This window comes from Plutella xylostella, chromosome 23 (genome assembly GCF_932276165.1).
Source record: "Plutella xylostella chromosome 23, ilPluXylo3.1, whole genome shotgun sequence".
Classification (NCBI taxonomy): Eukaryota; Metazoa; Arthropoda; class Insecta; order Lepidoptera; family Plutellidae; genus Plutella; species Plutella xylostella.
This window is the reverse complement of record NC_064003.1, coordinates 6,396,658-6,407,079: the sequence shown is the minus strand read 5'-3', so window position 1 is coordinate 6,407,079 and position 10,422 is coordinate 6,396,658. Positions and strand designations below refer to the sequence as shown.

The window sequence follows — 10,422 nt, the reverse complement described above, 5'->3', positions numbered from 1 at the left end:
CCCACCTTTATAGCTGTATGCCATATCATTTTGTATGGCATAAAGGTCGCTCTTAACTGATTTAAGCATAGCTAAAGCTAAGTTACCCAGTTCTAGTAAACTAATTTTAGCGCTTCATACGTGTAATACTACAAACTCACCAAAAAGATAACTGTAATATGCCAAAAACGCAGCGCCATTAGCACCTAAACTGTCTCTACAATGAATTTTAATTGACAAAATTAGCGGTAAATTTGACGACAACCATCCAATTTGAATAGAGGGGTGTTTTGGGCAAACTTCAGTCTATTTTGAAGTTCGGGCTTTTACCAACTTATTCTCTTCATTGGGCAAGGATCTTATACGGATGTGAATTGGGTGCAATTTGCATGGGTGCATAGTGAATGGTTAAGTTGGGTCGCGCAGTGTGTGCGGCGAGAGTGGGCTAGCTCATATAGGCTGGGCGGGGGCCGCCTCCTTTATTTGTTGTTAGTGCCCCGAACAGTGGTGTCGTGCTTCCAGAGGATATAGTTCACACAAACACATCATGCGCATACTACTGGTAAGTACCTGAGTGGTTCAGGAGCGAAAGAAGAAAGGTTTTCTTTCAATTGATAAAAAAATAATTTATAAAAATCTTAAACTTTATCAATAACTAATACAATAGTTGAAAGAAAATAAAAGTTGCAAATTCAAAATATATGAGGCAGCAAATGTTTTTATAGTTTGTAATCGTAAGGATTTATGTACTAAGGTATTGAACGACTACGACTGTGGTAGTAGGTGAAAGTGTTATCAGTGCAATGGGATTTATGTGACTTGTATCTTGTAGATAAGTACTTACATACTTATTCAAATATTTTAGTTTACTTCCTGAATTGGACACCTGTGAAATATTTATCCAAATAACAACTTACTTAAAGTTGATAACTGAAAAACAAAATTGAGAACACTTAACATAGTTTATTTAAAATGTATTTAATTTATCTAATAATAAACTACAGGATATTTTGCCGAACCTGAAACTTAGGTTCTTTACGACTACGATTGAAATTTAAATGTTTACTCTACAAATAATGATTTTTTAACTTATTGTTTGTGCATAAAAAAGATCTTACCGAGATTAATTACCGCTTGCGGCTATAAATATAATCAGAAATTCAATACAGAAAAACTAGATCAATAATGACATTATGCAACTGATATCAGCGTATTTTATTTCTCGATTGGCCTTCAATGTTACTGAGAAATGACAGGGTCATTTTATAACTGCTCTACTCTACATACCTTTGCTATTATTGGTTACACTGACTTGTCCAGTTTACACTTTGGTAACCGTCCCGGTTAGCCTACAAGGCGGAACTAATTGTAAGTGGACCAACAGTGGTCGTAAAGTTATGTTTATCATATTTAACACTTCAATTAAATAGAAAAACGTGTATGTAATAGGTTACATTTACAACTTTTTTGGTAACTCGTTTGCTAATGCAATAATTTTGTACAACCCAAGTAAAACTTTACTTAATCAGTCAATAGCTTATGAATGCCAATAAATCACTTCCAAGCCAGCTTGTCCTGAGAAAGCTGTCAATTTAGATTGATATCGCTTGTTGATATGTGCTTATTAACTTAAAATTATAATGCATTATACTCAGAGGAAAGTCACAATATCCGACTGTACGTACATTACGCCACTGTCCCGTGGTATTACCTATTACTATACCCAACGAGGTAGGCCAGTTATACACAACTGAACACTACTCTACAGTAGGTATGTACACGTAACTTGCTCTATTTCCAACTGTGCTAACTTGAAACTTGATAGTAAATAACTAACTTCACAAAACTAGTCCGTACTGTGTAGGTATTTGTTGAGTACTTATAAGGATCTTGTTACGATTTGTTTTATCAAAATTTTGTAACACACTTTTAGGTACAGTTGAAAACAACATTATTTACAAATTCTACTTCAACATACAATTTAGGAACGATATATAATAAATAAATTAGTTAAAGATAGTATTTACTAATTTCCTTTCTATAAAAAAAAACATATTGTCTTATCAAAATATTATTAAATATTTTTTGAATTCCTGATCGATATCGTAGTATTGCAGTCTTTATTAACCATTGCCTTAAAAATATATAAAAATACATACCTTCTATGGTAGCGATACACCGCCGAAATAATAAGCACATGTGGTACACGATTAATAAGTAATATGTTTGTGTTATAATTAATATTTGCATTCGGATCTTCTCATAGTTATATGACTGATAAAAATAATCATAGGTATTTTATTTGTAACATAAAATGTCATAAGAACTTATGTCCAAACTCAGGTTCTTGATATGCAAAGTAGGATAACGCCGAGTGAGTAACAATGAGCATTTTCTGGAAATTACAGAAACATTGTGCGTAAAGCGTCACTTTCAGCAACAATGCAAGAATGATGTAATTCACAATTAAGTAATTCTATAATCGCATAATTACTCTGTCCAAGAATGCGTGTAAAATGTGAACAATGAGTTGAGAAGCCAAGGTCGATGAGTAAAAGCGTAAATTTAAACAAAAGGATTACTTTATCTAATTAATATTGTTATAAAAGAAATTGGTTCCTGTTGGCAACACATAACTCTTTTTACATAAAAATAACAGTATCTTTAGATGCAGCAAGTAACTATTGCCTGACTATTTAATTTGTACTGGACAGTGTAAAACTGCACCTTCAGTTTAAGTATTATGTGATTAATGTATGTACAACGCGGTAATACTAACAATTCAAATGTTATCTGCTTCAATGCACACATCAGTTAGGCAATAATAAGTTGCTATTGTATTTAATTGCTTAATAACAGGGGCGTAGGTGTTAATTTGCATGCACATAAGCCCACGGCGCGGAGCAGCTCGATGTTTCATACAAAAGAATTCAACGCGTAGTGCAAGTGCGCAACTTATTTATTTGCGCAATTTATACTAAATCTCACTTATCTAAAGTATATCTATATTATATTCTCGCCTGTTGGTTGTAATAACATTGTTTTAATTTATCTGAATAATTTAGTAATTTATGAGCTTGCTAGTTGAACCGCTAAATATATAGTTTTTAGAATTTTTTGACGAATGGACAACATTTCAAAAAACTAAAGCTGCTATAAATCGAAAACCATTTCGAGATTTAGCTCTAAAGGCCACAAAAAAAATGTTTTTGTATTTTTTGGATGTATCATTTTCGAGAAAATCATAAAATAGTAAAAAAGTGCTGATGACGTCATGCATCAGGTGCGATGCATTTTGATGATCAAAGCCTATAGATTTAAAAACAAAGTAACTGTCACTTTCATTTTTGATTGACGTTGACGTTTTATCGTGACGTTGTTGTTTATTTGGGTCATTTTCATTAATTCTGTTCTGACACTTTCTGACAATATTTTTTATTTATTATTAAGAGATGACCTCTATATAATATGTCCCAGAGCATGCCACTGCCTACACAGCTGAAAAAATGTTTCTGCTTATTTTTTACATGATAAGTACCTACTTTCCATCATCAGAAATATCAAGGTCATTTGAAAATGACCCATTTGTTGGTTGGCATGTAAACAAAGTTTAAATGTCACTTGTCAGTGTCATTTATGGTTTTTTTCGAGACTCAGACAATAGACAAAAATAAAAATTGAGCCTAATATGTGACGTTACTTCCGGTTTTAAAATAATTAACTTTAAAGTTAAAATTAACATGCAAAAATTTATGTATATACAAAATAAAAAAATACGGGTCCACTAATTTTCTATAAACTTTCCGAATAACTAATAAAAATATAGGGTAAAGAAAATGAAATGTTGTCCATTGTTACACACAATTATTTAGATGGATAAGTACTAGATCATTAAATTTTCCACAAATGGCTAATGACCTACCTGTTGCAATAGAGCATACCTAATAAAGGTAATCTTATTATTTTCTCTTCAGTTACTTTCTCAGTATTGTTGGTGCAATGTTGAAATGTTTTCATTCATAGTTTTATGATGTAGCCATGGTGGTTACGACGTAGATAACATGATCTATATTAGAGTATCGGGGTTCGATTCTCAGTGCAGTTAAGTTCCATATCACCTTGGGCGTCAGAACCGGCATGCACCAGGCGTCCTTTCTACTCGACTTTGCGGACTTGTTTCAATCTTCAAGTCTTTAAATTTAAAATGTATTGCAAGTAGTGTGGAAAAAGTTCATTTCAAATATCAGAAAGAGAGAAAAGTAAAGGTTAAGTACTAACAGACGTGCTTTTAGCCAGTTTGTCGTGCAAACACCAAAATCAGGAAAGGTCAGATTTTTGTCTCCGTGGCAAACTCTATATATCCGTGTAACTATTTTTGGATAAGAAATATAGTTCCTTTTTAAAATCGATATCATTGAATGAACCGTGCCTAAATGCTACTCGTACGTAATTAGTTTAACTACTACTTACTTGTATTATTTTCACTATGTGTGCGTCAAAAACATTCAACGAACGGACTGACCTTACGTTATTTTATTGCTGTAGTAATCCCACAAAAGGGGTAATTTCTCTGCTCGGCTATACTGGCATTTTATAAGAAGGTTAAGTACCTACAAGGATATCCTACCCATATCTTGAAGGTAACTATTTATTTGCATTTATAACTTTTAAGTTGACTGAATAAAAGTGATGGAATGCGTCTCAAAGCCACTATTCATGGGGTTTTTAGATATGTATATTCTACCTCTATTTAGGGTTTAGGGTATTAAGTATTAACGATGTGTGGTATACAATTAATTTAGATATAAGTACTTGTATTTGTTAACTTAAAATACACCTTACTTATTTGACTGAACACAGTTCAATTTGACTCACTACCGCAACTTGCGACACGCGTAAGTCGCATAACTTAACGACATCGATTTGCTATTTCGCATGGTGAGCTTGCAACAGCTGACCACAACAATTGCTTGTCAATGAGGTAGGTAGATACTAGGTAGTGTGTTTTTATACCACTTTCTCTGCATACCTACAGGCGGAAACGATTCGAGAAGGCGCCTATAATGTATGTAGGAATATGGAAACTATTGCTCTCTGAAACTATTCCATTTGCTCTATTAAGCCGTACACCTAGTATCCTGTATAATGATTTATTTATTTTCTTACATCACAATCCAAAAGATACGCATAAATAAGCTGACAAAATTCTCAAAATCAAGCGAAGTTTCTGATAAAATCAATAGGTAAGTAGGATTTTGCTCAGCAGGAATGCAAATCACTGCTCACAGTACCCGCCTTAAAGCGTTGACCAATCGTTTTGAAATCCATACTGTGATACTGATAACCGCTAAGTAAGCAGGTACAAACCACAAGGGACGTAGTTACGCAGAAAGGACTCAACCCACACAAACCTAGTTCTAGAGATATAGACGTTTTAAGTTCTAATCGGTATTCTTCAGCAATGAAAAGCATCTTATATGTGGAAATTATGTTAAATTATGCATATTTATTGTTATTTTACTATTGCAAATCATGGTGTAGCTATAACGAATATTTATTGAGTTATTAATGAAAATATGCACTTGGATCCTTTCTCCTAAATTGCTTTTTCTATGCAAGCAGGGAAATTCAACGTTTCGCAGAAAGGATCCAACCAAATATTTATTTTTATAAAATATTTTTTTAAATAACAATATGGTTTTTAAAGTAAAATATTTATATTGTAGACACAAGACATTACTTTTTTACACAAAATAAAAATTATATATCAAAAGTAAACCTATAATTAAATAATTTATATTGAAATGTAATCGGAAACAACATTTCACATCTATATAAAAATCTAACCGGAACTGTATTCCCAAGCGCAAAACTCTGGATCAACTTAACCGATTTTGATATTTTTTTTACAAAATAGAAGCCTACCTTTTTGTGAGTATCTACGACCCGTTTGTATGCCATAATTTTCAGGATAAAGCATTTTGACGGAAAGCAAACCTCATAGAAAAAAGTTGGGCATGAATAAAATTCTAACCGGAAATGTGTTCCCAAGCGCAAAACTCTGGATCAACTTAACCGATTTTGATATTTTTTTTACAAAATCGAAGCCTACGTTTTTAGTGAGTATCTACGACCCGTTTGTATCCCATAATTTTCAGGATAAGGCATTTTGACGGAAAGCAAACCTCATAGAAAAAAGTTGGGCATGAATAAAATTCTAACCGGAAATGTGTTCCCAAGAGCAAAACTCTGTATCAACTTAACTGATTTTGATATATTTTTTTACGAAATAGAAGCCCACTTTTTTAGTAAGTGTCCCATCCCATATTATCCCATAATTTTCAGGATAAAGCAATATGAACATAAGCAAACCTCAAAGGATAAAGTTGGACATAAATAAAATTCTCTTTTACTCTAACTTCACTTCATCATCCTCGGTATATTGCAACTATCCTCCTTTTTATGCCTCCGTAGGATATCCGTCGTTCCCTGTGCTTACCATACGATCGCTGAAAAGTGGGATTTCAGCGATCGTATGGTCCGTATCACTTCGACTTTACTTTGCGGTTGGATATTAAAATTTAACCATCATCACGACCCGTCACATCTCCACTGCCGGGGCATGGGTCTCCTTTCAATGAAGGAAGGGATTAGACCTAGTCCACTACTCTGTCTCAGTGTGGGTTAGTGGACCCCAACACAAGCAAGCTTGTGCTGACAGAGTTGACGGGTAATTGGCCAACCCGACTGTCAGATGTTTTCAAGCCGCCCGAAGGTCTCTGAGTAGGCTTAACGACTGCTATCGATTTTATTATAATCATAATGATTACGATTATGCTTCTTGACATACATCAAGATCTGGATATACAAGATGCTCCTGGTTTATTGAATCTGCATCCAACTCCTCAGATGCAGACTGGTTTAGATCTTTAAAAACTTCGGCAATGTGGTCATACCATCTTACAAGTCGGTCTTCCATAGTAACAAGGAGATATCCTGGGGTTTGTTGCAAAGTTTATTTGATTCTTTCTATAGATCCTTCATGGCAGCCGCTGTTTGTTTTCTCCAAGATATAGAATCAGACTAACAGCGTTGGTCCTTTTTTAAATTACGTTTGATATTTTGTTCACAAAGAAAATACTCGTACGCAACTCGTGCTTCTTTAGAATGGTAGTCTAGTTCGATGTTAAGTCTTCCTTGGAGAGTTGATCATATGCCATGTTCCTTTAGACATCCATTCTTTCTTTAAGTGTTCCTCGTGCCTTATTATTTCTTCGCAACTTTTTTAAAACATGTCTTTAATGCCAGTGCAGTTATCTTTGATTGAGGCTTGTCGCCCACACTTAGTAGGTTGATGGTATTTGTTGTGGATCTGGATACTAAGTTATCTTCTGACTTCTGGGTCCTGCAGCTTATTTACAGCGATATCTTTGGCAGATCTTGTGGCCTGCTTCTGAGCTCCCGCTATCGTCAAGCTGATTTTTCCAACCACTAAGTGGTGATCACTCTTGACTTTAGCAACCCTTCTTAAGTATCTTAACATCTAGAAGTGAATGTCTTCATTTTCGAATAATCAAAATGTGGTCGATTTGGTTCCCGGTCCGACAGTCGTGTGAGAACCAAGTCACCTTGTGACATTCCTTTGGAGTTACCACCACCGAAAATTAGCCATTAACAATCCTTAGGCATCGTCGCTCGCTTATCAAATCGGGCGTAACTTGTATGAATCTGATAGATGTTTGAGAGTCGAGCGACGCTGCTTATGGATTGTTAATTGCTAATGTGACTTGCCCACACTAACATACGGTGCCGATACATGGACGATGACCAACGAAACTGTGCACCGAATCAGAGTTCCACAAAGAGCTATAGAGCGAGCCATGTTAAGTATTTCGCTTAGACGTATTCCCAACGTGGTGATCCGTCAAAAGAGGAAAGTGTTCAACGTCGGTATGCGGGTCGCCGAACTGAAATGGGAGTGGCAGTATACTTGGCTCGTGGGGGGACGGAAGGTGAAAAAATGCGGTGACAGAATAGTGGCCAAGAGACGGAACAAAAACAGTTTGAATCCTTTCTGCCAAATAAAATTTGAACTGTTTTATTAAAAACTTATATTCTATGAAACAACTCAGACAGTTTGAGTCTTTTCTGCTAAATACAAATTGACTTCTTTCAATCAATAAGTATTTCGCTAAAACGACTCAAGACGGTTTGAGTCCTTTCTGCTAAATACAAATTGTCTTTTTTCAATGAATAAGTATTCCTCTAAAACGACTCAGACGGGTTGAGTCCTTTCTGCTAAATACAAATTGTCTTTTTTTAATGAATACGTATTTCTCTAAAACGACTCAGAGCGCTTGAGTCTTTTATGAAAAACTATATTTTTCATGGTTTCATAGGAAATGCGTTTCTGTAAAAGGACTCAAACAGTTTGAGTCCTTTATGTGAAACTAAAAAATGTGTGTTTCATACAATGTGGTCCCCCACATCAAAAAAGTATGTTGTAGTTGGTTTTTTACTGTGTTTGTTTTCTTGACAGGTAGACCCTACATTAAATAGCATGTTCTAGTATATAACTCAATTTTGACGAAGTTGTGGATTGAGGCCTTTCTGCGTAACTACGTCCAAGTGATGTAGGCTAGTACTTAACTAACATTTAATCATAAATCTGTCTATAGGCATATTATAGATTGGTAGGTACTTAGTTACAATATACAAATAATTTATTTCGTATTCCCCAAGGGGTCTCATGGGCGCTTGACTTCTTTGACTGTTTTCTGTTAAATACTGACACAAAAGGAATGCTGTTAGAAGCACACACTAAAACTAAGTAAGTATATTAAACGAATTGTTTCTTTCTTTCCAGATATGTATGCTGTGCGCAGTGACAGCGTACGCGCAGTACTTCGACGGCCCCGCGCCGCCGAGACTGCAGATCCCGGGGGCCGTGCCGCTCGGGCAGGTGCGCGCCGGCGGGTTCCGGCAGGGGCGCCTCCAGCCCGGCCCCGTCCCGGGCGGCGCGCCCCGCCTCCGCCGCCCCGGCCAGGGCAGACCCTCCTTCAAGTCTGTGGACGCCGCGCCGCGCCCAAACCTCCAGTCGCTGGACGAACCCGCCAAACCAGTCACTGAGGAGCCGGAGGACGACATCGAAATAAACACTCCCACAGGTTTCTCCCCGAACCTGTTCTCGACCCCGGAGCCCCAGAACGACTTCTACGACATCACGACCACTTCCCAGCCGAAGCCGCCGATAGCTTACAACCCGCCGTCGTACCAGTCGCCTTCGTACCAGTCCACTCCGCCCGCTTACAAACCGGAGCCGATCCGCCCCACGCAGTACCGGCCGCTGATCCAGCCACAGTTCGCGCCGGTGCGCAACGAGCCCGCCAAGCCGCAGCGCCTGCAACCGCTGTCGTCGCGCCCGCAGCGGCCCTCGCTCCGCCCGGAGCCGCGCCCGCTGCTGGAGGACGAGGAGCCGGTGCGCCAGTACTCGCGCCCGCAGGAAGCCAAGCCGCCCAAGAACCTCGCGCCGCAGCGGTACATCCCCACCAGCAACAAGGAGAAGAAGCCGGTCGCGCAGATCCTGCGCAAGTACCGCGAGGAGAACGAAGACGGCAGCATCACGTGGGGCTTCGAGAACGACGACGGATCGTTCAAGGAGGAGACAATCGGCAACAACTGCGTCACTCGGGGGAAGTACGGGTACGTCGACCCCGATGGCTTGAAGCGGGAGTACAACTATGAGACTGGTATTCCTTGTGACAAGACCAAGCAAGACCAGGAGGAGAAAGGTTACGTCGACTACCAGGAGAACAAGGCTGTCCTTCCCAACGGAATCAAAATTGATCTAGCTAACATGGGTAAAAAATCTAAGCGGCCCTTCAGATCGGCCATTAGTAACTAGGTATTGAAGGACTAAGTATTTATTTTAGGAAACTAATGATAAGGACGTTATTGTTACTGTGTGTTTGTGTAAACCATAAATGCATGATGTGTGGGTGAAAGATACATGATGGATGATGATGTAATGTTCATAGTGGTAGTAGCTGTGTTATAAAACAAATATAACATATGCCTACCAACATAAATGTATGAACTATAAGAATCCTGTACGGGCGTAGTAAAACACATGCTAGTGTGCCTATTATTTACATGCTGTGTAAAAATTAATGTGAGATTTTACTGCCTTGAATCATCACCAAATAAAAAAACAAAAAATACTGATCTCTTTATCCTTATCCAACCTCCATACGCCACCGGTACTTATTAATCAAATAAAATAGTACCTACATAGAAAGCTTAGTGCCTACTTATACTTGAAGTTTTTATAAATAAAGATAGTTGCTCTAAACATAATTTTTCAAGCAAGAATAGTAGTAGTACTAGACAAAGCTTAAATTAGACCTGACTAGATACCTAGTATAGATTAAATAAAACAGACCT

The 10,422-nt window shown here is 37.4% G+C and overlaps 1 protein-coding gene across 1 annotated transcript; it reads left to right on the top strand.

The window, feature by feature from the left end:
- The first annotated feature begins 438 nt into the window (after positions 1-438).
- On the top strand, positions 439-10,271 carry LOC105386975 (extensin). The gene is made up of 2 exons (XM_011557630.3): positions 439-541; positions 8,846-10,271. Exons 1-2 carry the CDS (start codon positions 527-529, stop codon positions 9,881-9,883), a joined length of 1,053 nt encoding a protein of 350 aa, XP_011555932.3. The 5' UTR covers positions 439-526; the 3' UTR covers positions 9,884-10,271.
- The last annotated feature ends 151 nt before the right edge of the window (positions 10,272-10,422 follow it).